Genomic DNA, 27,777 nt, shown 5'->3' on the forward strand with positions numbered 1-27,777 from the left:
TCTGCCATCTGTTCGTGATTGGTGGCATTATAACTTAAATGTAGTCCACCCCCGCAGATTTATATTTGCAGATTTTTTTTCAGTATTTTTTCAGATTTTTTATGATCCTCTATGTCCCCATTTCGGCAAAAGCATGCATTGGATGTTTATCAATGTTTTTTTAAAAAGAAATTTGGGGGCGGGTCAAATTATTTTTCTTGTAGGTTTTTATGGGTGTGTGTAAAAATTTCACCGTAAAAACGTTTTTTTTTTTCAATGAATTGAGGTGCCACTCAGATTGTGGTGACGGGCCAGATGCCACCAGTTGCCCATCCCTGCACAGAAAATACTGTTCGGTCTTACTTCTTGTATGTTCTCCACTGCATGTTTGTGTGCTTGGGTTTTAGTACATCAGGATTCATGTTGAAACTATGTTGCTTTTAGAACAGTTTAAACAGGAACTGCATGTTGGCAAATGCATACAAAATAATGCACAGGAATGTCAGTAACTTTAATGTTTGGAATATAATCAAACACTAAAAAGGTAACAGAGGTGATATAACAAGTCTATAGACTGCTCAAATATAGTTTTGTATGTTGGCAAATACATGCAAAATAATGCACAGGAATGTCAGTAACTTTCATGGTTGAAATATAATCAAACAAACACTAAAAATGTAATAGAGGTGATATAACAAGTCTTTCGACGACTGCTCAAATATAGTTTTGTGATATAAAAAATGAGACCAACAAGAATTATTATTTTTTTAAATTTGGGGACGTATAGCCTGCACAAGTCAATTGAAACTATAATTTCAATGAATACAACTTTTCAAGAGTGTCAGTAGTAGTAACCTGAGGCAAAGTGGCTACAAAAGTGTCCACACCCTCTGAGCTGGTTATGTGGTTGTGTTCAGAATTAACCAATCACATTCACGCTCATTATGTCAAGTCAGCACAAGGCAAAGTGGCTGCAAAAGTGTCCACACCCTCTGAGCTGGTTATGTGGTTGTGTTCAGAATTAACCAATCACATTCACGCTCATTATGTCAAGTCAGCACACACCTTCCACCATTTAAAGAGCCTCTCATTCAAGTTCATTAATTGTCCTTGGCTTTCCCTGACTTGCATTTGAGCAAAGGCCTCAGGCTCCTTGCTAACACTGACTTCTAATTGGAACTGTTCATAATTCCCTCCACCAGGACTCAAGGCCCGGTTCCAGCTGAAGAAAAACGGGCTGATACCACCACGCTTCAGTAGGGATGGTGTTCTTCTGGTGAAGACCAGTGTTGTGTTTGCGCCAAACATGCCTTTTTGTATTATAACCAACTAATTGAGGATTGGTTTCATCGGATCAAAGTTCCCCCATGGAATTTTTTCTTTGATCTTGCCACACAAACCGATAACAGCCCTATGAAGAAAGGTGAAAGTCGTCATGTGTTCAAACAACTACCACCCTTGTGCAACCACATGACCTCAGTTTATTTTCACTTCCCTTTTCTCATATTATTTTGTGATTGTATGTTAAGAAACAACTGTGTTAATATTTTCCTAAAATTACATTTTTGGGGGAGTAACTTTTTTTGGCCTACTTGTGTTTACTTTCTCTTCCAATAAAATTAGGATTTCTTCCACATAATAATCTGACTTCCTTTTCATAATATGTACACTTTAATAATTCTGTGTTTATTCTCTCGTCTTTTCTTTTCAATGTGACCCAAATAATTACATATATCACAGATTATTTATAGTGCAAAATTTATGGGTCTCATTAAAATGTCAAATTCTTAAAAAAAAACTGCATGATAATAACTCTGAGCATCATGAATGGAGATGCGGCAGGACACCGACTTCAGACCAGGCCGACCATGGAGGAGCTGAGGGCCCACAGTCGCTTGGCAACACTATCATCCATGGCTGCTGGAGCAGGAGTCTTGAGGGCACAGTCACTGTTGAGAAGACAAGGAGAGGACTACTTACGCAAACAGTAAGTTTCCTTTTTGCTTGCTATGTTACCTTTATAGTGTGTAATTCCGTGTTAGGCAACCACGTGTTTAGAATGAGGATTACATAAAACAGATGTGAACATGGACCTTGGATCCCAAAATATAATGCGCAGGCCTATTTCGGAATCCTTAGCAGAAAAATAACTCTTCAAAGATGGCGTTTCGATTGATTTAATATTTTCATGTATTGCTATTTTTATCACTTGCCTGTAGTAGAGGCCAGTGACATTGGCCAGACTCTCGTCCACGGCGCAGAAGATGGAGGTCTGAGCTCCTTCCCGGGGACTTTTGATCATCATCAGAAAGGGGCAAAGGAGCGGATTCTTCCACAGGGACGTCGGAAACGTGTGGCGGCCCAGCTCGGTACGGACGACGCCGGGATGGAGGCAGTAAGTGTTCACTCCGGTGCCTGATGATGGAAATCCGTCTTTGTTAGAGCAAGATAAAAACACTACATGAGAAAATGGATCAAAGGGGACGTTTATTTCAGCGGACCTTTCATCCGGATGGCCAGTTCCCGGCAGAAGAGCACATTGGCCAATTTGCTTTGGCGGTAGCTCACAACAGGTTGGTAGTCTAAATCCAAGTTGATGTCTTCAAAGTGGATGCGGCCTGAAAGAAGCCACTCTTATAGCACATTATAAGCAAAGGAACTCTGTACTTTTGGAGAACCGTAGCAACTATTATCAAAATCGATCTCATCGGTAAGCTCTGTAGAAGCCTGATAACAATCCTGATCATTTAAATCAAGTGTGTCAGAGGAGGGGAAGCTTCTAAAACAGGCAGGACAGCGGCTCTTTAGGAGCAGTGTCACCTACCCCTGACCCCTCAATTTATCAAGGCCAAATGATATTCTTCGGCGTGGTTGAGCTTTTAGGAAGACCAGGAAACTTGGGGGTGATGTTTGCAGTGCTGAACTTCACATTCCCCTCCAAAAGTAGTGGAACAGTGAGTCCACTTCCTTCATATTCATTGTAGACTATAAGCATTTGGGTCTGATATTTTAAAAAATGAGACAAGAACATCATTTCAACTTTCTCCCCAGGCATCTCAAATGGTTTTTTTTGTTTTGCTTTGCTTTCTTAATAGAACACCAATTTTGGGGGTGGTTCAGTTAGACTCAAATGATTGGATTGAAAAAAACAAATGTACCCTTCTCGTGCGCCAAGCTGGAGACAATGACGATTCGACTGGGTGCAGACTTTTTCAGCATGTCAATAAGAAGGTTGGTGAGCAGGAAGTGTCCCAGGTGGTTGACACCGAACTGCATTTCGAAGCCGTCATCAGTCTTCCACTTCGGGCACATCATGAGACCTGGCAAATAAACAGGAAACTTGGAACAGTATTCAATGGAGTGCAGTCCTGTAGGTGATGGTACCACACATTAAGTGAAGCGGGAACCATGATGGGGAAATGAAGTTTCAAATTTGCTTCACGAACCAGTTGATGTGTTTTGGATTCGGGAGTAATAAAGTCACACCTGCATTGTTAATAAGGATGTCCAAGCGGTCCTCGTTGAATAGAACATCTTTGGCCAAGTCCCTGACTGACTGCAAGGAGGCCAGATCCAACCTTTTCACCACCACGTTGCTGTTGCCACTCTGCTGGCGGATGTAGTTGGCCGCCATGTGGGCTTTGGTCAAGTCCCTACAGGCGAGGATTACTCTGGCCCCTTACAGAAAAAAGAGGGGTGAAATCAAAAGACACATAAATTGTCGAGAAGAATCAACAGATGGTCAACACTCACCCCGTCGCGCCAGATCCAGGGCTGTCTCCTTCCCGATGCCTGTGTTGGCACCCGTGATCAGCACTGTTTTCCCATCCAGCCTGGCCTTGCTCCGACACACTCCCCCCGCCATCCACCTGCGCAAGGCCAGCAGGCTTGCCCCTGGAAGAGGGAAAACATGCTATTAAAGGGTACAGCAATGTTTGTCATCATTTGGACGTTCCACTGCATTTTTATCCCAAATAATCAAAGGTGACTCTTGTTAAAGGAAAATAAAGCAATGATGTGCAAATGATGTCACAACACAGACGGAAGATCAGATCGATTACTGTTCTGATGTCATCCCTTTTAAAAACACCTTCAGCTGTCCGCTTTCTCTACATCTGGGCTAACAGAAATTGTTAAAAGCAATGTTGTGTCTTTGTTATCGTAAAACACAATTTTCCGCATAAGATCACAAATTAAAGTGCAGACGGTGTGGTGTTTTGTGGTGTCCACAATGTTTCTCACAGCTCTACATCGCATATGGATAGTGCTCTGATGTGCTGTGATGTATCACCTAACAGTGTGCTCTCAGGGGGGGGGGGTTCTCTAAAGCAAGGCAATGCGTATTGTAGTTTATTTTATTTTTTTAAAGCTGTTTTTGGTCTTTATCATGCGTCTGCTCGCTTCTAAGCGAGACACCAGTTATAGTCTTGAGTCTGTTTTGCTCCCCCAAACTCGCGTTGACTGTCACCATGGAAACGTATTACTACACAATGTTAAGCAACAAAAATAATTCCGTTTTACCTGTAACAACTGCAACGGTGATACCAATGGCGTGCGCCTCAACAAAATCTCTCGTTGCTGCGACGTAGTGTTGCATTTTGATTGTTGTTGTTTTTAAACGAACATACAATTAAACAATTGAAGATGTATCGTAACGCATTTACGGTTGAAGAGACGCTCCCTAGCCACACTCCTGAAACGCACTCATCAAATCACTACCTGGGAGACCAAACACGATATATCTGTAGGAGCTGTAATTTGACGTGACGTGACATTGATACATATTGGCACACGAAGCGGAAATGACGTTTTAAACATCTGTTTAGGCGAGAGGCTTTTGTTTTTAACAAGTTGCCTTTGGAAGCTAAAGACCCTAGTCCGGTGTTTTTGGTTTAATTTTTACATGTTAAGAGCAGTCTAATGAAGCTGAAATGGGACAGAGAGGAAAAATACTCCCTGCGATGCTTTGACTGTCCTTTTATTTATTTAGCTTTATTTCCTTTTCCGGTTTAAATCTAACTTTATCATTCACGATTTATATCATTTAGACATCCAATATAATGTGTAAATATTATTTTGAATCACTATTTCGCTTAAGAGAAATATTTATAAAAAGTTGTACATCGTAACCCGGAAGAGTTGAGCCGCCGTGCCACGTCACGGTTAACCGTCAAGTGGTTGCTGTGAATAATCGCGAAGTTCATGCGTCGCTTGTTACTGTGACAATGCAACAGCTGGTATCGCTGGGCTGTCTGCTCTTCCACGTTTTCGTGGTGTTCGCCACCGAGTTCACGTTTGAGCTCCCCGATAACGATGAACTATGCTTCTTCGAAGAGATGGAGAATGGTGACAAGTTTGATTTAGATTACCAAGTAAGTCTTGAAAACTGGATCTAAACCACGAACTGTTTAGCGTGCTAAAGCTCCGTTTCAGCTCCACGTTTTGTTATATTTTATGCACTCATCACTGTATCTGCATGGATTTAGGTTGGACATTAATACAAAAACTTGACCAAACTTGTTTCCATAGTTTTGTGAGATTGTTATCTGGACAGCTGTTAAGCTGGTTGAACCTAACTGATAGGATCAATACAGTGGTACTCGGTTTTTTACGACGGAGCGACCTACGTAACGAATGTGTATGTAAATCGGAGCACGTTCAGTACAGTAGTCATAATTATATTCAATATTTGTATGAAAAACAATTAAATACCATAAACATCTAATAATAACCAAATAGGTGGTAAATGAGTGTCCCTTCTTGTGCTGGGTAACCAAACATGCATTGCCGTAGAAAAAGCTAAAACCGCAGTAAAGTTACAATTACGGGACATATTTGGATTTGTAGGCTATAAATATATATTCTGTGGGTGGTAAATAAGCTTGTCTTGCTTTTAGTGCATGCTTTGCCATCGTCAAATAATTAACCAAACCCAATGGTTCTTAACCTTGTTAGAGGTACCGAACCCAACCAGTTCATATGCACATTCCCCGATCCTTTCATTAGTGAAAAATAAAAATCAGATTTTTTTTTCTGATAAATCTGATCTTTCAAGACATTAAAAAACGCCTTTGCTAAAAACTGAAAAAAACCTCAATAAAATCTCAAGACGTAAGTGTAAGTTTTATTTAACTGCACAAAATGAACCAGCCACTGATGGCCAAGCGGGTGTGTCATAACTAGTTGACATGTTGCTCTGTGCCTTAATCTTCATGGCAGAGGCTCCGTCGAACCCTTGAGACTGATTCAATGGAACCCCTAGGGTTCGATCGAACCCAGGTTAAGAACCACTGAACTAACCCAACGCAGTAATAAAGACTGTGAACATCGAATGAAAAACACATTTTAAACAAACAAATGAAAACCAGTTCCTAAGTAAATAGTTTATTACATGCTAACATCAAAACTTGGTTTGTTGGTTACACTGTAGCCTGACGCCTTTGTACACATTATGCAATAGTCACTCATAATGGCTTCTGTTTTCTTCCTTTGAAAAGGTGATATCAGGAGGCAACTATGACGTGAACTGTTTTGTGGCGGATGCTAACGATAACATCTTGTACAACGACGAGAAGAAGCAATACGGCAGCTTCTCGCACACCACCACCATGAAGGGTGTCTATAGGGCCTGCTTCAGCAACAAATTTTCCACCTTTTCACACAAATACGTATATCTGGATTTCCGGCACGGTGACGAGAATCTTCTCCTTCCCAGTATGACCAGAGCCACAGCGCTAACTCAGGTAAGACAGTCTCCTGAAGGAGATATTGAAGGGCTAAACCCCCAGAAACAAATGCGCTGAAAGGCTTCAGTAAAGGCCTGGAAAAATGAACAATGCAATAGTCTGTTCCAATACCTTTGCCCATTTCAAAAGGGGGTGGCTTCAAACTAAAATTGCTCTGTACTGAGTTGTATAACACATCTAGATGTACATATTCGGAACTTTTGTTTCATCCACCTTCCTCAATCTGAACCCCAAATGTCGAAAATAAACAACAAACATAGGGATTAATCTGTTGCAATATTTATGGAATGGACTAATTGAAGCACTGGTAATGATACTGAGTAATAATACTTGACAATTCCATTATGTCAACCACATATAGTTCAAAAATAAAATGTTTCTTGAACATGTCATTGTTAAATCAATTGTGCAGAATCCCTGTGAAAATGGTCATCATAACAATGTAAATGTTTTTTTTTTAAATTTATTTTGATTTTTTTGTCTTCACAGTTGGAATCAACATGCGTGTCCATCCATGAAATCCTGAAGGTGGTATCGGAGTCGCAGACCTGGTACCGGCTCAGGGAAGCGCACGACCGCATCAGGGCGGACCACATCCACAGCAATGTCACTCTCTGGTCCCTCGGCGAAACGGCCCTGCTGTTTGTCATCGCTGTGGGTCAAGTCATGTTGCTCAAGAGCTTTTTCAGTGAGAAAAAAGGCCCGGTGGCTGTCCCAACTTAGAACGCGTTTCCTCCATTGCACCAGGAGTTCAGCATTTTTTCCTCAATGTTTTATAAAAAATTATTTTGAAAGAGATACCCCTCAGACTTGCTTAAAATTAGATGCTTGCAGATAGAGAGATGATTTATTGTCCTTTACAGTGCCGTGAAAACGTATTTCCCCCTTTCCTGATTTCCGTGTACTTTGCATATTTATCACACTCAAAGATTTCAGTTCATCGAACCAATGTTAATATCACAGAGACATGTCAAGGAAATACAAAATGCAGTTTCTAAATGCCAATTTAATTCATTTAATCACAAAAAAAATCCACACCTGCCTGTCCCGCTGCGAAAAAGTAATTGCCCCCCCGCCCTCCTTGGGTTAAGTCACAAAGTAACTGTGACTCATGACAGTTTTGGGAAAGCTGAATTGAGTTTCACAGGCAACACCCTAAAATTTGTTCGATGAACTGAAACCTTTGTATGTGATAATTATGCAAAGAACACAGAAATCAGGAAGACAGAAATACTATTTCACAGCACTGTACTTATTCATATGACAATTCGGAACGAACCAACTGACTTAATGGTATGTAACGTCATCAACGGTCAGCTAATATAAGCAGGGGTGGAGTGGCATAAAAAAATCGGCCCTAGTGCTTTGGCTTAGACCGGGCTCGCGTGTGTACTAAAGCACGTTCAGCAGGATCAAGTCTAAGGAAAAAGCAACATTTTGTTTACCTGAATTTATGAGATAATGCCCTTTTATTTGTAATTGCAATGCTTGTGATGCTTGTGCTGTACATCTGTCATGTACTAATTGTGTTTTGTATTAATGACCCATTCATTCAAACTGTATCCAAAAAGCACAGTGACACAAAAAAAAATCTTCCCAATTCTAAACAACACTTAGGTTTGTTTCTGCGTGTGTAATTGATGTGTTGAGTAAGGTTCTGGATATGCGTTCCTGCTTGTATTTTGAGCAAGGTTCTGGGTATGTGTGCATTTTATTTCATGACTGGATGGTATGATAAACTGACTTCTCATCCACGTTGTTTGCTAGCTCTAATATGAAAATAATGGATTTAGTTGACAATAACTGTGAATCAAAAGTTCGAGTCTAAAGATCGATTCTTCGAAAAATTGTATTCAGACATGACTCCTAACCATCACCGGCAACGACATAGCACAGCCACTGATGTACAGCGGTTCAGTTTGCTGTCTATATCAATCATAAATGGATTAATGGGCTGTTCCCTCTCAATTGTGGGCTGAACCTTTGTGTAGAAAATGGAGGAAAATTATGAAATAGCATTGCATTGGGCCCACAAGACGCCAGCCCTCCAGGCATCTGACCTCTATGCCACATGGCCTTGAAAAGGAGACTCAAGTAGAAACCGGTAACTGTTCGTCTTCATTGTTCGTCCTAATTTATATGGGAAAAGTTGTTACAAATTTTGAAATAAACATTTTTGCATTGTTTTTATCATTTTCTATAAGTTTTATTTTACGGTATGTTGGTGCCTTTTCCTTTTTTTGCATATAGAGAATACAAGCAGTCTTGGTTTCCTACCCCTTCAAAAAATTCTTAATCACTAATGTTACACGAGTGAATCTGTTAAATAGAAATATTACAAATGAACAATTGTCTCCATCTTAGAAATCGTAAACTTGCGTAAAGTCCTCATTAATAAAAATCTGATTCATGTTCAACAAAAAGGCTGCATTGTTTTTCTGCATCTCATGTGGCCAAAAAAGCGCTGAGAGTGGACAGCGGACAGAGTGATTGACAAAACGAAACGTGAGGTCGGGACACATAACTTTCCTCAAAAAGTCACCCAGGTAGACCAGGCCAGGGCACATCTTTTAGCCACTAATTGAATGCGGAAACTGGTTGCTTTTAAAAGTGCTCAGCACAAAAGTGATCATCCGCAAATGAAAATCACACACACAAAAAAAAAAACTAAAAATGAAAAATCTTAAACAGAACTGCAAAAGGGGGGACAAAAAAAAAACAACTAATGACTTTGGAAAAAAAAACGTTTTAAAGCAGCGGTCTCCGGGCCGCGGACCGGTACTGTTACTTGGTTCATTTGGTACCGGGCCGCACAGAAAGAATAAATATCTTACATTACTTACATTTTATTAATTTCGGACACTGAATATGTTTTATTTTGAAAAAATACCGGATTCTCCGTTACATCAGTCTACAATATGTCCACTCTTGACGCAGGTCAAGAAGCGCTTCTTGGTCACGTGGTAGGTTACCGCTAAAATGAAACCCAGGGGCCAGCAAAATGAGTGAAAAACAAACGTCTTTGGAAAGTTTCTTTGGGAAGGGAAACAAGCCCAGCCAGGAGACAGAAGAGGAGCCTACGACTTTCAAGAAAAAGAAGACTACATTTTATAGACAGTATCAGGAGTCCTTAAAATATGGATTGTGTCATGTTTTGCATGATGGTAGTTGTAGACCCCAAAAAGCAGGGAGGCAGGTAGGAGCAGGGTGGATTGACCAAAATGTATTTAACAAAAAAATACACACAGAAGTTCAGTACAATGGAATAAACACTAAGTCGAAGTACTCAAAAAATGCCTGGAAATCACGAGGAACAAACAAAACTAAGACAGGAAACAAAACGTGACAGGGGCACACACATGCTCACATGCTCACAATGACCCGATCAAGATTGACAGAAACTCAGGGAACTAAATACAAGCTAAGTGACGAGACAACGAGAAACACCTGGACAAGACACAAAGGGTTGAGGGAGCTGAGTGGTTACACACAAGGAACACTGATAACGAGAACAGGTGGCGAAAAAAGGGCACATGAGGAATCAAAACCAAACGTAACCAGAGCGAAACATAACAGACTGATCTCAACGGGAAATTCCCACACACCAAGCCCACTCTGCATAATATGCGGTGAGTCGTATTTTTCATGCACTTTCTATTTGTATGTGTATCTTATTTTGAAGGCACGTTTGAACGGTACAATTGAGCTTGCGGCGAGATAGGACGTTCCTCGTGTCATGGTTCGTGTTTATTGTTATGTTTAGAAGATATCACAATTTTCATGCAGGTCATGCCATATTATTTTGTTGTATTTGTTCGGCATTAAAGGCCGGTCCGTGAAAATTATTGTCTGACATTAAACCGGTCCGTGAGGCAAAAAATGTTGGGGACTGCTGTTTTCAAGTACGGTACTGTACTGAAGTGATGTACTCCCTCTGGTGGTAGGTTAAAAAATGCATGTGAAAGTGGTTAGCACCTTTGTTAAATCTAGTACAGCGCATTGTTTAACCTTCATGGCTTGCTTGGCATTAAATCTAGTACAGCGCATTGTTTAACCTTCATGGCTTGCTTGGCATATACTGCTTGAAAGAGCAAAGTACCCCAAGTTTGGTCTTTGATCATAAATGAGTGGCAGATGCTTCACTCCATTTGTCCTGACACTGCCTGGTCTTGTACGTTGGAACCCTGGCATGGGCCCTTTTGCGACTGGTACCAAAAGTGCCCCTTTGTCCAATTTTTATTATTATTATTATTATTTTGCATGTGAAATCCATTTAGTTGCCTTTCAAAAATCTAATTCAGCACAATTTAAATTTAATCAATATTACGCTACCCTTGGTCCAAGAGGTGAGTTTAGTGTCACACTCAAGTGTTTATACTGATGACATTGATGTTGCCACTTCTAAAACTTGAAAAATGCAAATAATAAGGCAACAATACTGTTTTACAATTACAGATGTTTGCGGAAAACTGTCAGGTTTTTTTTTCTCATATTAGTTGTAATATAACTTTACAAGTTTCACTTTTCTTGCAACATTACTTTTTGTATTATTACAAGTTTATTTGACTAATTCAGTTTTATTTTCACAACTTATTTTTATTAATATTTGACATTTTAGTGTTCTGACGTTAAACATTACATTTGTCATGTTGTCAATTCACTATTTTTATAAAGATGTGACTTTCAATAGATGAATCAAATTGAAAAAACATTTTATCGAAATCTCCATCCCTTTATTCAACAAACCCAGACATTATTTCAAATTGACAGTGCAGAAAATGCACAAACATATTGTGACTCAATTTTTGGCTTGGTATGTAACATGTAGTGTTAAGCAAAGGGGGAAGGGATGCGATACAACACACAGGCTGATCTCTAGTTGGCTGCAGGTTGCAATATACGAGCTTAAGTGATCGGCGAAGCTGATCACGTACTTTCCACGATCACAGGAGGTGCCGATTGATCGGAGCACCACTACTTTCCAGAGTGGCCCTAATTGTTTTGTGAAAATACCAGCATAAAGAGACCGACAAATTTTCACTCATTTTTAAGTGTCTTTTTAAATGAACCTGACTTGCATCTCTGAGTAGACACTGAGAGTGGATCTGATTTTATCAAGGGCTGTATAGTGGAAGTCATTACTTGTACAACTCCTCCAAAAATAAAGATCAACATATAGGAAGGACAGAAAGACATTTCAACTCGTTTTTTTTAATTTTATTTTATTAAATAATCCATAGTCAGTTCCCATGATGTTTCAATTCTTCATTAACTAGTCCAGTGATTCCCAACCACAGTGGCGTGGCACACTCCTGTGCCTTGAGACATCATCAGGGGAGCTGCAGCAAGTTGTCAGAAAATTATTTATTAATTACAAATCAATCTATCTATGCCAGTGACATATCGTGACAAGCAGAACAAGGAACTGCTCTTGCATTTATTAGATGTCGGAAGGTACAATACACAGTGTATCCATCCGTCCCATTTATACAATAGATTACATCAGGCCTTTCGACTACTAAATTAGATCTGGGTAAGTAAATTTGTAAGAACATTGAGACAAGATCGTTATTTCAGTATTAGTACGTTTTACGAAATTTTTGATTGGTGCCGTGTCATGAGATTTCTCAAATGTAAAAGGTGTGCCTTGGCTCAATCAAGGTTGGGAAACACTGACCTAGTCTACTGTTGTGGTTTAGTGTGCATATCAAAGCTGACTGACCTGCATGGCAGGACAGGGGGAGCCCACCTCCCCACAACAGAATCGTCAATACAGTATAAGCAAGACTTTCTTCAGTCCACTTTTAACCAACAACTTTTTTTTTAAAACATGTACACAATCCACATTTTAGGAGCTTTTTCAATGAAATATGTTTTTGCTGGAACTAAAAGTTAAAAAAAAAAAAAAAAAGTCTGCTGAAAACAGACCCCCTCCCGGAATGGCTCCAAACCGCAGTTTGAACGAAATTTACAGTACAGGAAATCATATTGCCAGAGCTTTTTACAATCTCATTTCCTCCAGCTCAATGAACACCACCTTCTTTCGAACAGAAACAAACTTCCTTCACAAAAACTTCATGTGATGTTTGCTCTATTAGTGAAAAAGTTAAGAAAACAAAACAAATAAAAGGTTAGTTAGAATATTCATTTCACTCTAACCTGCATATTTACTTTTTGGGGTGGAGATCTGATTGGTGTAGAAAATGGGGAAAAAAACAAGGTGCTGAAAGTACTTCACTTCAGTCCCGACACAACAACGATTCCTGGACCTCTCAAAAGTATGAGAGTGGAAGCTCTAACAAAAGAGGAAAAAATGTGGTAACATGAAATTTGGACTGCAGGAAAGGAACTAAAATATTTAGAAAGGAGCAAGGAAGGTTCTGGGGCAGAAAGAAGACTATGACTAGCTAACTTTGCAGAGGTCCAAGTATCGTTGGGGTGTGGTAAATTTACCTGATTAGATTCTTTCAGTGCCTACAACTACTTGTTGAAGGTTGAGGCGGAATTGCGTCGACAGAAGTGCGCATAAGAACCGTAATGTTAAGTAAGTGCATTCACACCTAAGAATAAGTGTTGACTATGTATTAAACATCTACTATATGGCGTGAGTACATAACCGTTTCAGTCCAGACAATAAGGGTTGCTTGTGCATGACATGTATCACATCGAATGTTACTGATGGATGTGGAACTTTTTTTGTTGTCGTTTCTTTTTTTTGTAACAAATCCACACACAACAGACAAGGTTTGAGTCAGTGGCGTCCCGAAAATGAGCAGCTCAAAGTCAAAGTCATTATTAAACCTTGGCCACGACACCCCAGCCATCCACAAACACACACACACGCAAGCGCACCCTTTTGTCCACTCAGGGTGTGGTGTAGGTGCTGGTGTCTTTGCCAAAGTTGTAGTACTCCTCCATGTCGTCCATGTTGGCTGTGGTCAGCTTGGTGAGGTTTTGCGAGCCATTATTGTCCATGTTGTCGCCTGATGTGAAGCTGAAGTTCTGGCCTTCATACTCTGCCTGGCTCTCCATTTCAGGAAGTACTTCTGCATAATAGAGAGGGGGGGGGGGGCCCACATTTTTATTAGCAACATAAATGGTTGCCCGCTTTGTGGAATATTTTGAAAAACAAGGAATCAGCACTTAGAATACCCCTAAAATACGCCCACACCGCTGCTGTTGCCAATAATTTTCCAAATGTGCAAGCTAAGTCCAGTTTTTAGAGCGGGTTTCAGCGTTCGACTAGACATCATGGACATTTGGAAATCATGATTTCTCGGAATGTTGGCCTGTATGAACCCCATGAAATGCATTTGAGAAATGAGCATGCTACAGGTGATTTTCTAGGCGCATGCATTGGCTTTGCCTTCCATGGGAGCGAGCGTCACCGCCGGCAGAGGGCTAGCATTAGCATCTGGCTTCATTGCGCTCATCTCAAACCGTCGATATGACGGCAAAGTGAACTTGAGCCAAGGACTAGTCAGTTGAACCCCGTACGTGTCGCTCACCTTGTCCTTCAGGTGACACATCCATGCCGTGCTTGACCTTCATGTGCCTGCTTAGGTTACCCTTCAGATTGAACTTGCTGGTGCAGTAGGGACACTTGAAGGGTTTACTGCCAGCGTGCAGATGCATGTGGCCCAGCAGGTTGTACATTCTGTTGAAAGACTTGCCACACACCTGCAAACAAAGCACAAAAAAAAAAAAAATACAAATGTGACTTCATGAGGTACGTTACTGAACTACGACATCTGTCACCCCACTGGGCAGATACTGGCCTTGCATTTGAAGGGTTTGACGGGCAGGTGGACGATCATGTGGGTCTTGAGCGTCTGCTTCTGAATGAAGCTCTTGAAGCACACGTGACATTGGAAGGGTCTCACGCTGTTGTGGATCAGCATGTGTCTCTTCAGGTTGGCCGACAGCGTGAACTCACGTGAGCACACTTCGCACTTGTGTCCTTTCATGCCCTGCAAAAGCCCCGATAAATTTAGGGGTATAATATCCACTGGCTTGTACAAAGACAACACAAAGTCACATTGTGGTTTGACTCCTCCATTCTAACTTCAAAAAGCAGGGTGGGCTATTTTTAGGTACACACTTTCAAATAACTATTTAAGCTTGAGTGAAAGGAAATAAGACTGTTTAAACGGAAGAAAAAAAAAGGAAGCAAGGAAGACTGAAGGAATGAAGAACAGGGTGGTATGAAAGAAAGAAAGGCCTGAAGGAAATAAGGATATATATAAGGAAGGAAGCAAAGAAGAGAGGAAAGGGCGTATGAAGCCAGTACCAGCCTATTTTTCTCTTCCTGAGGAATCTAGCCTCGGCATTTCCCTGAAAACCTCACCCATTCACATTGTGCGCGCCCAAATTGAAATGCCTACAATGCCACAAGGTGGCGCCAAAACCCAGTCTAAATTGGAAGGGAGGACAGTATGTTGTACTTAAAGAGTATATACGGTTGTTAGTCTAACTGTATATACTGTACTGTGAGTCTGCGATCTCAGCGGGCGGCCATTTTGCCACTTGCTGTCGCCTGAAAATGACATCACGGTGTATAAGGGCTCAGCTAGCGAACGTCACATGACCATACTATGAAAACAGGTGAGCCTCGGTTGCTCGTTACCTTATGGGTGAGCGAGTGCTGGCGTAGGTGGTGCAGCTGCACAAACTCCAAGCCACACTGGGAGCAGGTGTAAGGTCTGGGGCTCTGGTGCTTCAGTAGGTGGTTCTGGAGCTGACTGCGGTAGGCGAAGGACTTGTTGCACTCCGTGCACTGGAAGGTGTGGGGCCCCTGGTGGCTGGTCTGGTGGCGTTTGAGGTGGGCGTAGGTGGGGAACTCCAGGCCGCACTGCGAGCACACGTGGCAACGGCCACGCTCGTGCTTGACCTCGTGCGCCCGCAGCTCGCTGGGGTAGGCGAAGCCGCGGCGGCAGAAGCGGCAGCTGTACGGCTTGACGTCGGTGTGCTGCAGCATGTGGCGCTTCAGGTGACTGGTCTGCGTGAAGCCCTTCTTGCACACGGCGCACTTGTGAGGCCGCGTGCCCTCGTGCGTCAGCAGGTGAGTCTGGAGGTGGCTAGGCTGCTTGAAGAGCTTGCCGCAGTGCGGGCACGCGTGCGGCTTGATGCCGTTGTGACCCAAGATGTGCGTGACCAGGTTGTACTTTGACGTGTACGACTTGTCGCACATGCGGCACTTCCAGCGCTTCAGGCCGTCGCCCACGTCCACGCAGTACGACTCGTCGATCTGGATGTTGATGTCCAGTCGGTCCACTCTGCGGCCACCGTGTCGCCTGGGAGGCTGCGGAGCTTGAGGTTGCCCACCGCCACTCCCGTCTGTCCACATCATGCTTTGGCTGCCGTCTTCATACTCGGCCCCCATGGCCATTTCCCCCGAGTCGTAGCTGCCCACTTCGCTCGTTTGGAAGTAGCTGCTGATGGCTTCATCTTGCGGGTTGGGCTTCATCATGTTGTTGCCCTGGTGAGCTACCTCCTCCTCAGCCTCGCGGACGCCTCGGCCGTGGCCTCCCAGGGGGCGCTGGCCCTGCAGTCCTCTGTGCTCCGCCCCTCGGTGGGCCACTTGCGTGGGAGGAGTCGGGTGCACGTGGGTGCCGGCTTGCTGCTGGTTGGATGTCTCCCGCTCACACTCGGAACAGTTCTTGTTCGTTCCTCTCAGGGTGGCCGGGTCCACTTGAACCAAACCCCCTCTGGGAGCCATATTGTTAAGCATGTGGACGCACGAGGTCAAGACAGAGTTCACCGCTTCCCCTTTGATGTGAGACACGGTGCCGTCACCGCCTTGGAGGGCGTGGCGATCGGGGACCGCCATTTTCACGTCAGGGTGCTGAGGTGGCCCCTGCTGCCACCTTCTCTGACTGCAGCTGGGTTGCATCTGCCCGTCCTCCGCCAAGTTTTCCCCGAGGTAATCTCCGTTGGCGCCGATAAGCTGGTCCGCGTACTCGTAGTCCACTCCGTCTACCGGTGGCGCGGGTGACTCCTTGGGCTCACCGGTGTAGAAGCCGTTGGGTGCGATGGTTGCGCCGAAGACTTCATTCTGGGAGATGAGACCAAGCACGGCAGCCTGGGCCAAGGACAGCACAACCACCGGATCCGTTTGTGTGCCTGTGTCCATCAGCCTGGCCATTACCTTGGGCTCACATCTACCCAGGCGCCGGCTCGCCTCCTCCTGCAATCGCACAGACACGGCTGCTCAGTCATGACAGTCTTGTGGTTCCGAACAATGTGCCATGAACTAGTTTGCGCCGCTTCCAGTATGCAATGCAAGTTAAGGAATTGTTCTTTTTGTGTTACGATTTTTCATTGAGCTTTTCACACACAAGGATGTACACATCCTTCCGTTTTCTACTTCACCGGTCCTGTTCAGGGTTGCAGGGAGCCGTTGCCTGTCCCAGTTTAATTAAAAAAGGCAAATTAACTCATTCAGTACCAGCCAAGTCTGAAAAGACGTTTAAAAACGTCTTTGGGAGTGAATGAGTTAAAAACTAGACTGTTTGCCAGTCAAGCTCCGGGCACGCTCAACAGACGAATTCAAACTGGCATGACTTCAGATGTTTTTGTTAAGTTGACACTAATGTGACGAAAGTTGAGTTGGTATCAACTAGTTACCAATGACAACATTGATATTTTTTCAGCACGATACTTGTGATGAATTTGCAGTGTTTGGGGATTCAAAAAGAATGAGCAGGAACTTCCTCATGTGCTGTGGCATCAATCCCCACTCACCTTCCACTTTGAAAGTGTGAGCTGAAAAACTGCCCAACATCCCATTCAAGCGTAGATTCCCCCCACCCCCAACCCCTCTTACTGGTTCTCCCTCACCTACTAAAGATGCACATTCCAAATTAGAAGACGATTTCAATCAACTAAGGTTACTGACTAAATTCATTCATAGGGTTTGTACGGTCATCAAAAAAACGTGAAAGTTACAGAAATTGAAAATGCAATTTCTAGGTACTTGAAAAGTTACTCTGGGAAAAATAAAATATTTTCTGCAAAGTTTTGAATGCAAGTGTGAATAATCTTCCCACCTGTCCACATTTGCCCTGTGACTGACTGGCAATCAGTACAGGGTGTACCCCACCTCTTGCCTAAAGTCAGCTGGGATCGGCTCAATCTTCCATTCATCCGTTAGAAAATGGAAGGATGGATGGCTAATGCTTTGTGTCACGGGAATAGAGCTTGGTCTTAAACCAATAACCCCCCCCCCCCTGCATCATAATTAATCTGTATGACGAATAGTGTGATTATCTTGGCCATATCGCCCTCCTCTATTGGTTGCAAGGATGTAAACAGGAAGAAGGTTTGCTCTAGTTTTCCGATCACAATTTTTGCACTCGGCAGGGAGGAAAACAACCTGGGGCTCATTCAGGTAAACGATAGTAATGAAGACGTGCATATCGTAGATATTTGTTCGAGCACCAATACATGAGATGAGAGCCTCCATATATAGACACGACTACTTAAACCAGCCAATCTTCCAACTGAGACGCCATCCCTGATCCAGTCTGCTTGCAATGTGTTTAGTGTGTGTGTGTTGAGAAGGGGATTAGATGACCCACTGAGCTACACTAATCAACAAACGGCATATGTGGGAAGGAAGGGGAGATGAAGATAAAAAACAATGAAAAAAAATGTAGCAAAAAGATGACAACAAAATAGATGGAGAGGAATAATGAAAGCAGACGGAGGGGAAAGGTAGAGAGGAAGAGAGATAAGGAGAGCGAAGGGGGAAGGGCAGAGAGTGTGAGGGAAGAGAGGAGGATGAGATTCATGCCACAGAAGGAAGAAAGATATGTAGGGAGTGATAAGTGAAGTGGGAGGAGGATAAAGACAAAAAAAAAACGACAAGCAGATTGAAAGAAAGCCCTGCTTGAGGACCAATTGGAACAAACTTTGAAAGCACCTCATTAAAAAAAAAAAAAGCAGCCATTAATGAAGCCACTATGAACTCACCACAATCCTTCTGCTGTGAGACTTCAGGTGCTTTAAGGATCTCATCCTTGAGAGCGAGAGTACCGAGTGAGATGAGGCTCACTCGCTATTTACACGCCAAGGCAAATGGGAGGCAGGACCTGTTTCGGCCTGCCTCCCTTCATCCCGGCCAAACAAACGAGCCACCCATGTTTAAAAAAACAAAAAACAAACCAGAAGTAAGACCGGACCCTCAAGAAACTCACAGAGGTGCGTTTTCTGTATTGCCAGCGTCCATCGTGTATCAGTGTGGAAATGTGTTGGGAGGCTGCAGAAAAATAGGAGAGCAGGAGTATGCTGTCAGGTGACTGACATGTGGAAGAGCAAATGAAGGATGAAGCAGAGAGGGAAAAGACAGAGGCAGAGCAAAGGAAGCGACCGGGAGGAGGGGGAGCAGGATGTCGTCGAAAAACAATAACGAAAGGGAAGACTCCTGCCGTCACACCGAATTCATGATCAACTGTCAGCCAAATAACGCAGAGACGAAAGAAAAATGTGTTAAAACTGCGAAATGGTGCCAAGCGTAGGCCGAGAGGTTTGTGTTTATCCTGCCAGTGAATGGAGCTGGACCACAGCAAAAGGCTTCAAACGTGTCTCTTGTCGGTGGTGCATGTGGAATTATAAATACCGTTCGGTACTACTGTTGAAAAACACAATATACATTTATGGCCGCTTGGGTTTCAAACTATTGTCTTGTATTCAGCGATCGCTCGTTTAAACATTGACACCTCTCGCTTTCACTAAAACGTGTGGTGCATTCAAATAGAATCGGGCATTTCCAAACCATTGTTGCAAATTAAGTTGTCCTTCCACTAAAATATTTTTTGCAGATGTCTCTTCAGTCATTGTCAACCTTTGAATTATGCCAGACTGCAGAATGAAGTGCTACGAGCAACTTTTTCAGTTGGGCTTCAAGCTACTTTTTCAGTTGATGCCACCAGTGCTACGGCTGCAAAAGTTAGCCTCGAGTCCTGCTGTACGCCGCATTGTGATTATGGGCACCAAGTCCGGTCTCTCGTCATAAGTAGGAGGCCGCCGTCTTCCTTTTGGTCAACGGCGAAGAAATAATCGAAGGACAACATGGCACGTTGCGAGACGAACATAAATTCGGACTTGCCAGTCTTTGGTCATCGTGGTCATGATGCCCATGTGTGTTGGCTCAAAACCGGGCTACTCACTGGATAAACCCTGATTCTCATCATGGTTCCATTTGGATTTTGCTCTAAACACTTGTTGAGTGCATGCGCAAACGGCAGGCAGATTTGACCACAGAGGGTTAAATAAGGAGACAGATATGCACAAAACTGTTTAACAATGTGTCCGAATCTATTTATTCATCCAAGTTTGTATTTTGAATATCACACATTGTGGTGGGGGAGGGGGTGTCATTTGCAACAAACAACAGGATAGGGAGAACACGGAGGAAAGAGAGAGAAGAGAGGAAGGCTGCAGAGGACAAAATGGGGGCACAATAGCGGAAGCGGGGGAAGAGAACAGATGACTGCACGGAATGAAAGAGGGATTGAAGGGGGGAGGAGAAGAAAAAGAGAACAGGGCTGGGAGGAGGGGGAGAGAGAGAGAGGCGGCAGTGGGGGAAGGGAGGATGGAGAGGAAGGGGGAAAAAATCAAGAAGGAGGGAGGGTGGGAGATTGAAGAAGTGTCGTGTTGGAGAGACGGGTGACATGATGGAAATGGAGCGAGAGGAAGGGAGAAATGAAAGAAGGGAGTCAAAAAGAGGGGGAGGGAGAGTAAAAAAAGAGGAAGAGGGTGCAAAACGTGCGCAACAGAAAGCAAGATGAGAGAGAGAAAACAAAGCAAAGCCTCACTCACAAAAACATGGCTGCAGTGAAGGGAGAAAGGAGGGGGCGGGGGGGGGGGGGTTGCTTTGGGTGTTGGTTCTTTTTTTTTTTCAACACACATCACAATTAAGCATGTGTCACCTGTCACCACCAGGCTGGAGTGCCATTCGTTGCCATGTGTTCATACACCTTCAATGGACACATTAGCTACACTGGCACAATCTAAGAGGTCCAACAAAGAGCAAAACAATTGTCTGGTTATATGGTAAGCTGTCACAGTTTACCATACGTACACGATTACCATAGTTTTTTTATATTACCACACACTATTACTACCATACACACACGCTACGCTATTTTAACATTTTGTATCCTCACTGCGGCTCACAGCAAGAAAACCCGCTCTGTTACAGTATGAGAAGCACACACTGTAAAAACAGCAAACGTGTTATGCTAAAAACACTACATTTTGCTACAAAAACAATGTTTTGCCTTCCTTCAACAGCTTGTTATAGGACTTTCAAAAATTCACAACTTTAATAATGTACTGTTACATTCCAGTCCTGGTGGCGGCAGTAATGCTCATTACAAAGTGGCCAACTGCCAAGCAAAAAAAAGAGATCAAGACTTTGCTCACCATTTTTTTTTTTACCTTGCTCTGGATCCAAAATGAAATGTGTTGTTCTTGCCGCAAAATGTATTTTGTGTGCTATCTTGCTAACACACACCGCATAGATGGCAAAAAGTAATCAGTCATCACTTTCCCACAAAAAACAAACAATACAAAAAAAAACATTGAGCCACCAATTACAATTGGTCATCTTTCTATCCAACTACATCAAGTTGGAAACTCAACCTGAAGCAAATTTCACTAATGTCTGAGCAGGCGTCAATGAAAACAAGCAAAATGGACCCAGCCCAAGTCAATGTTACCAGTGATGCAATGGATGATTAAAAAAATAAATAAATAAAAAAGGCAGTGTGACAGAAAAGAGGAATGGAAAGGGGCGGGAGAGTAACAAACTGTTAGGTACAATGCATGTTCTCACACTTGCAGACTCATGCAAACACACAGACACACACACTCAACCTAAAATTACATTGAAGAGGGCACAAAGTGGGCCAGGCAAGCAGAGGCTAAAAATACTGAATAAGGTTTTGTCATTGGACAGTCTAATCCAGACACTGCATGCTACATGACAACCAAGAATTGGCATTAACATTAACATTTTACCCAAGTGAACTATAGCAGGCAACCCCAGTATGTTTTAGATTTAGGGAAATGTTGACAAAGCCAATAAAATGATGGGTTATCTTGCTGATAGTTAAGATCAGGCATATCCAGCTCCAGACCTGGCGGGCCACTGTCCTGCCTGTTTTTCAGCTCTCCCGGCTGCAACACACCTGATTCACATGGTCAGCTCATCAGCCAGCTCTGAAGCAGCATTAGAACGACGCTGATTATTTGAATGAGGTGTTTTCTGACAGGCAGGACAGCGGCTCTTGAAGACTGAGTTTGGACATCGCTGGTTAAGATGGTAAGCTTCAGAGCTACTGATTACGTTTTTAGCAGGCCTCTCCTTAGCCTGTTAGCTGGCTGCCGGTTGCCTTCTGAGACTGTTGGTAGGTAGCCTGTCAAAAAAGTCAAAAATCAGCTTTATTGTCAAAGGTGACTTTTTACTTTTGACTTAGCTTCTCCTTAGCCTGTTAGCTGGTTGCCTTTTGAGACTGTTGGTAGGTAGCCTGTTCACTTACTGTTTAGCAAATAAATTCATAGCTGGTTGGTTTGCCAATTTAGTCTGGTTAACTTATTCACTGTCTGGGTAACTTTAGCAGGTTGGTGATCCTGTTATCTTACTATTGGTGAGCTTCTAAGCTGGTTGCTTGACTTGTTATTAGGTTGCTCCTTAGCTTGTTAGCAGCCTGCTGTTGGGCTTGTAAGACCATTCCACTGAACCGCTGATGGTATGGTAAGCTTCTTGTTTAACCTGCTAGGACCGTGGTCCTTGACCTGTTTGTTGACCATTGTGTAGCTTTTAAACTGCCAGTTTACTTTTTAGAATTTTACTCGCTTAGGACACTGATTGGTTTATTGGTTAAGGGATAGTAGTAGTTTATCTGTCTAGTACCCACAGTAGATTGCTGGTAGTTGGCTCCTTGCTAGCTGTGTAATTGGTCTTCTACTAAGCTTTGATTTTAATTGTCATAATGTTACACGCCAACCAAATAAAAGTCACGTAAAAAAAAACAAACGACAAAAAACACGACAATTCAGTGAGGTATCCCGAGTAGCAAAGCTGAAATGAAACTCAATTGTTAGTGGATATCCCTACATTTATTCCTTTTAATAATAAGACAATCATGTTTAAAGGTGTATGTTTTAGCCTTTATTTCACTGTAAGGGCTTCCCTAGCACTCTTTAAATAGTAGAGGGTGCTCGCTTGGTTGGAAGACACAGACCGTCACCTGACACATTAGGCTTCTCTGCTTCCAAATTCATCAGTATCTGTCTTCTTTTTTTTTTTTTAACCCTGCCTGCAGCAGAGCGGAGCACTGCAATGTGCTGACACCAGCACTAGCTATTCTCAACCTCTTAGCATGGCTACGTTCCCACACAATGATAAAGAACGAGCTGGTTAACGATAGAAAAAAAAAAGAGTTGTTTGCAAGTAGTATTTATTCATGTGGATGTTTTGTCACGGTCGGTTTCTGTATGTTACCAATATTAAAATAAAATTCAAAATTTTTTTAACTGTTTATCACCGCTGGACCTCAATCATCATGCCATCATTGGAACAGATAGCAATCCAATAGACTCATTGAGACTTAACAATAAAACACTGTTAATTCAAGCACAACCAGCGGTCAGCTACATCCACGCTATGGCAGAACCCGTCTGGATGCATTATTCGACTCAATCCTGGACTGTATAGAAGCATGAGTTCAGAACATTTTCCAGTTTCATTAAAACTAGATTTCCCCCCCCCCCCCCCCCCCAATAATAATTGGTGAAGGAAATGTGCTGTTCTTGCGCCACTTTGTGGGAACGGTGCTGATGTTACACTGTGACATGGCCGTGCATCACTTTTAATATCGAAGCCAGTTAATTAATCTTGAGCCAGCATCCATCAAACAGTGTAATGTTATCATCAGCCTCGACTGTGTTGCAGCATTGTGGACACTCAAAACCAGAGCTGCAGCCACTTGAATGAGTTTGGAGGGGAACACTATGAATACAAAAACATCAAACTGCCTGGCAAACTAAAAAACAAACAAAAAAAGCACTTGGTGGGGGCAGTGAAATGCAAGCTTCCTAACCACTGGTTCCAGTGATGGCGATGGTGGCTGGCGCCCTGCACCCCACGTCTGCACCCTCCCCACCCGCTTTGAGCACTGATGGAGAGGATGAAAGTCCAAGTGGCATCCAAAATGGGTCACTTTGGCAACAAGTAAAAAATGTGCAGCAAAAAGGAATATCTGCACTGTGTTGATACCAGACTGACATTTTAATATCACCATCCATGACTCATAGATGGACAGGAAGAGGAAGAAACAGTGTACTTGTGTTTAGCAGTAGCCACTTGGTTACAAGCACAGCACTAAACAGCTTAAGCAAGGTTAAAAATGGGTATTTAACCTTGCTTAATGTTATACTAATGTTGGTATACACTGTTCACGTGCTGGATGCCGGAGTATTTTACTCCACAGTCTCTTTACTGCAGCAGTCTCCTGTTTGAATTTCTCCTAACCAAGTGAGAAATACAGGAGACCGTTGGTTGGCTGTTTGCACGGTAGCTCATTCAGACTGATTTGTACAATGCAGCATTTTATTGTTTTTGTTTTTTTCCAGATACCCGGCAAAACTAGTTTGAAGGCTCGTACAGCACCTTGTAGTTAGTAAAGCATTACCCAACTTCTGAGCTAGCCAAAACAACTTGTAGTTTATGACTAGCCTACACTAATGTGATAAGTGCAGTGGTACTGGGCAAGTGTTCTTGTTTTGCGTGATGAGTAACTATCTTCTGCACAAAGTAGTTTGGGACCTCCAGACCACAAATGTGATGAATGTACAGTAAACAGAGGACCGACCTACTTGCACTTTGCAGGTGAAAAGAAACAATGTCTTTCCTTTAAGATGCAACACACATCCACTTCATGCTAAATATTGGACTACATTGTCCATGTTTGTGGATGTTCCAGGATCCTAACATAAAAGTCTAATGTCAAGTGTCCAAAAGTCACTGGTACCTCCCAAGCCAGTGTCTTCAAGCCACAGTGACGCGAAAGCACGATCGTGTACTTTTAAATGAAATTATTCATCGAATATCATACAAGAGAAAAGCAAGCAGAGCACCAAGTTAGTGCAGTACAAGACAGGGCCTGTGTGTGAGGCATCCCCATGTTGCGAGGCAGGGATGGGCAAAGTCGGGCTAATGTGGCCTTGGTAGCCCCGGCTCCTGCTCCAACATGCGGCTCGTACACGCCACTCTCTCACTCGTCTCCGTCAGATTATGGCACGGCACAACATACACAAGTACAACAAAATGCAATCCAAACGATATTTGGCCGATTGCAGTTCAGCTACGCCGCTTGTTTGGGGCACAAAACATAAAGAAGCGACTGCGGAAGAGATGACTGGTCAGCCCCCGAGCGGGGAATCGAACCAAGTTACCGTTGAAGCAGTCCGAGCAAACACTTTTTCAACCGAACACCACGCTTTTATGTCCGGGGGAGGGGGGAGGGAGCACGTAAGCCTGGCTGCTCACCTGGTTCCAAAAGGGGTTTATGGTGGCGACGAGACTGGAGGTTGTTTTTGAGCGGAACGAAGAAGAAGCGATTGGAACGACGGACGGCGGCCGTTGTGTGAAGCGGGAGGGAGGGAAGGAAAGCAGGAGGAGGGGAGGGGAGAGGAGCTGACGTGATGAATAAACAAGAGGGCTTCCTCCTTTCTCGCCTGTAAATCAATATCCTCGCCACTAAGTGACATTTTTCGACCGCCTTTGTAGTCGCTAACAGAATCCGCAGATCTAATAACATTTTTTGAAATGATCTCTCACACTGTATTGTAGTATAAAACTCACATAGGCGTAAATGTGTTTTTATATGAGACAGATTCGTATAATTCTAGCGATCTACTGAATGATTCATGGGCGATTGTGTTACGTTTATGATGTTTACGTTTAGACGTCACTTGTGGCATATTGGGATCTTCCACAAGATGGCGTTATTTTTCCTTTTGGAGTTGGATTGATGCCCAGTCTCCATATTACAGGAAATATTTTCTAGTCAGGAATCATACATCTGTTCCACTTCACGCTAAATATTGGACTACATTGTCACTCTTTGTGCCTGTTCCAGGATCCCAACACAAACGTCTCATGTCAAATGCCCAAAAGTGACTGGTAGCACCCAAGCCAGTGTCAAGCAGAACGAAGAAGCAGCTTCATTTATTGACCCCTCATTGTGGTGAAGTTCCCACTTCACGCAAGCTCAAATGTTTTCATTCACCACAAAAACTGAGACTGTTAATCTGTTTGTAAATGAAAAACACATTCATCAGAGGCTCAAAATTTCTCCACCCCACCTTTTATTTTAAAAAAACAACTCTTCACGCACTTATTGACAAATATAAAGCCTTAAATGATTCAAGCATGCATTTGTTTGCAATGTCGGAGAAAGCTGGAGTACCCGGAGAAAACACACGCAAATACTGGGAGAACATGCAACAAACACCACACATTACTGTACAGATTTATTTCGTTGTTGTCTTTATCACATCACCTCATTATCAAATGATGAAATAATTATTGCAGTACTTGGTGGGATAGGCTTCAGCATGCCCGCGACCCTCGTGAGGATAAACTGCTCGGATAATGGATTGATTGATGGATTGATGGATTTACCTTGGATCATGTGCTACCAAATCTAACACTAGAGGGCATCAACACCCCGCGTTTAACTCTGACCAACGGTGCCTCAACTTCATGTCCACAAGGCTCTTTAAGATAAACATCTCACTCCTTCATTATTTTTCGACTGATAATGAACGATAGTGTCCCTATTATACGACGAGAGTTTGGGGGCTAATCGTTGTCCAGAATCTCAGCAGTGAATCCAACATGTTTCGTGGTCACTGGGTTCACCTTCAGGAAAGATGGTCATCGGCATATTTATTTTGGATTGCTAGTAGGAGAATAAACAAGAAAAAATGTGCACAATTATGAGAGAAAGAGAGGCCTTGGAGGATAGCCCTGAGTCGGGTGGAGTACAATGTGGAGCTAGTCTGTTGCTCACACGTTAAGACATTCACACGACTGCTATTTTGTGTCCAAAAAGTCTTTGCAATCTTACAATGTGAACAGATATAACCGTTAACTATTACATTCAAAGTTTAGTTTAGATGAGATTAGTTGATATGAAAAGGCACAATGCAATTTCACAAAACACACAATGAAACACAGTTTTAAAAAGCCACAATCAACCAGAAGGCAAATTTTCATCTGTAGTTCCCTAAAAGCATAACAATACAATTTCAAGTTATACCGTACATATGAACAGTAAGAGACTAGACGAAAATCCTTCACACATATCACAATATACAACAGATAATTAACAATAGGAAAGCGACACACAATAAAATTACAGTACGTTCAACATACATACTCTGTCTATAACCACACAAAGACAACACAGCACAAAAGCTTTATCCTGTATTGTTAGCAGTTGTAGTTATTTTTGGACCATATGTTCAAATCTTTAGCAAAGGCCTTGTTGGTGGTTTGTTTTTTAACCTCTCCCGTCGTTGCATTCCTTGGCACCGCTTACTCTCACTGTGAAGTCTTCAATGAACCAAACGTGCATGTTTTTGGAATGTGGGTGGAAGCTGGAGAACCTGAAGAAAACCCACACAAATCCAGAGAGACCATGAAGATGTTGCGAACACTGAGGCGGACATTCAAAGCCCAAACCTCAGAACTGTAATGCAGATGTGCAAACCACTAGTCCTACCAGATGCCCAAGTCTGAAATTATGATTTTTGAAAATAAACTTTCTACCTGCCGTTTTTTAAAGTATTTCTTCAGGGCGGCAAGACCCTGCTTTCCCATCTTCTCATGCCTTTCATGCGCAAATAACCACAAGTAGGCAAATAAATTGATTCTTCTTTGTCTCGTCTGACAGCTAATCCACTTTTCTTCACTGACGGGGAGCGGCGTTCATGCAGATAATAATTCCGAACATGACCATTTAATCCTTTCTTCCAA

General features: G+C 42.8%; 3 protein-coding genes across 4 annotated transcripts; 1 reads left to right on the forward strand and 2 right to left on the reverse strand.

Annotated features, from left to right (window-relative positions):
- Positions 1-469: 469 nt before the first annotated feature.
- Positions 470-4,930, reverse strand: LOC147207795 (retinol dehydrogenase 13). Its single transcript, XM_086107322.1, has 7 exons — positions 4,501-4,930; positions 3,733-3,873; positions 3,466-3,657; positions 3,138-3,299; positions 2,481-2,597; positions 2,193-2,394; positions 470-1,928 (listed from the first exon to the last, which is right to left on the reverse strand). Exons 1-7 carry the CDS (start codon positions 4,574-4,576, stop codon positions 1,832-1,834), a joined length of 987 nt encoding a protein of 328 aa, XP_085963448.1. The 5' UTR covers positions 4,577-4,930; the 3' UTR covers positions 470-1,831.
- A 214-nt stretch (positions 4,931-5,144) lies between these two features.
- tmed3 (transmembrane p24 trafficking protein 3) lies at positions 5,145-8,911 on the forward strand. The gene is made up of 3 exons (XM_086107323.1): positions 5,145-5,351; positions 6,477-6,722; positions 7,215-8,911. The coding sequence occupies exons 1-3, from the start codon at positions 5,205-5,207 to the stop codon at positions 7,446-7,448; spliced, it is 627 nt and encodes a 208-aa protein (XP_085963449.1). The 5' UTR covers positions 5,145-5,204; the 3' UTR covers positions 7,449-8,911.
- A 3,016-nt stretch (positions 8,912-11,927) lies between these two features.
- znf710b (zinc finger protein 710b) lies at positions 11,928-25,396 on the reverse strand. 2 transcript variants are annotated; one of them, XM_086107325.1, is made up of 5 exons: positions 25,282-25,396; positions 15,352-16,911; positions 14,504-14,695; positions 14,234-14,405; positions 11,928-13,771 (listed from the first exon to the last, which is right to left on the reverse strand). In XM_086107325.1, the coding sequence occupies exons 2-5, from the start codon at positions 16,867-16,869 to the stop codon at positions 13,590-13,592; spliced, it is 2,064 nt and encodes a 687-aa protein (XP_085963451.1). In that variant the 5' UTR covers positions 16,870-16,911; positions 25,282-25,396; the 3' UTR covers positions 11,928-13,589. The 2 variants fall into 2 exon arrangements, with proteins under 2 accessions (XP_085963451.1, XP_085963450.1); XM_086107324.1 differs by lacking the exon at positions 25,282-25,396 and adding an exon at positions 18,699-20,623.
- Positions 25,397-27,777: the final 2,381 nt, after the last annotated feature.

This window comes from Hippocampus guttulatus, chromosome 3, assembly GCF_054856545.1.
Source record: "Hippocampus guttulatus isolate MCC_2025c chromosome 3, RoL_Hgut_1.0, whole genome shotgun sequence".
Classification (NCBI taxonomy): Eukaryota; Metazoa; Chordata; class Actinopteri; order Syngnathiformes; family Syngnathidae; genus Hippocampus; species Hippocampus guttulatus.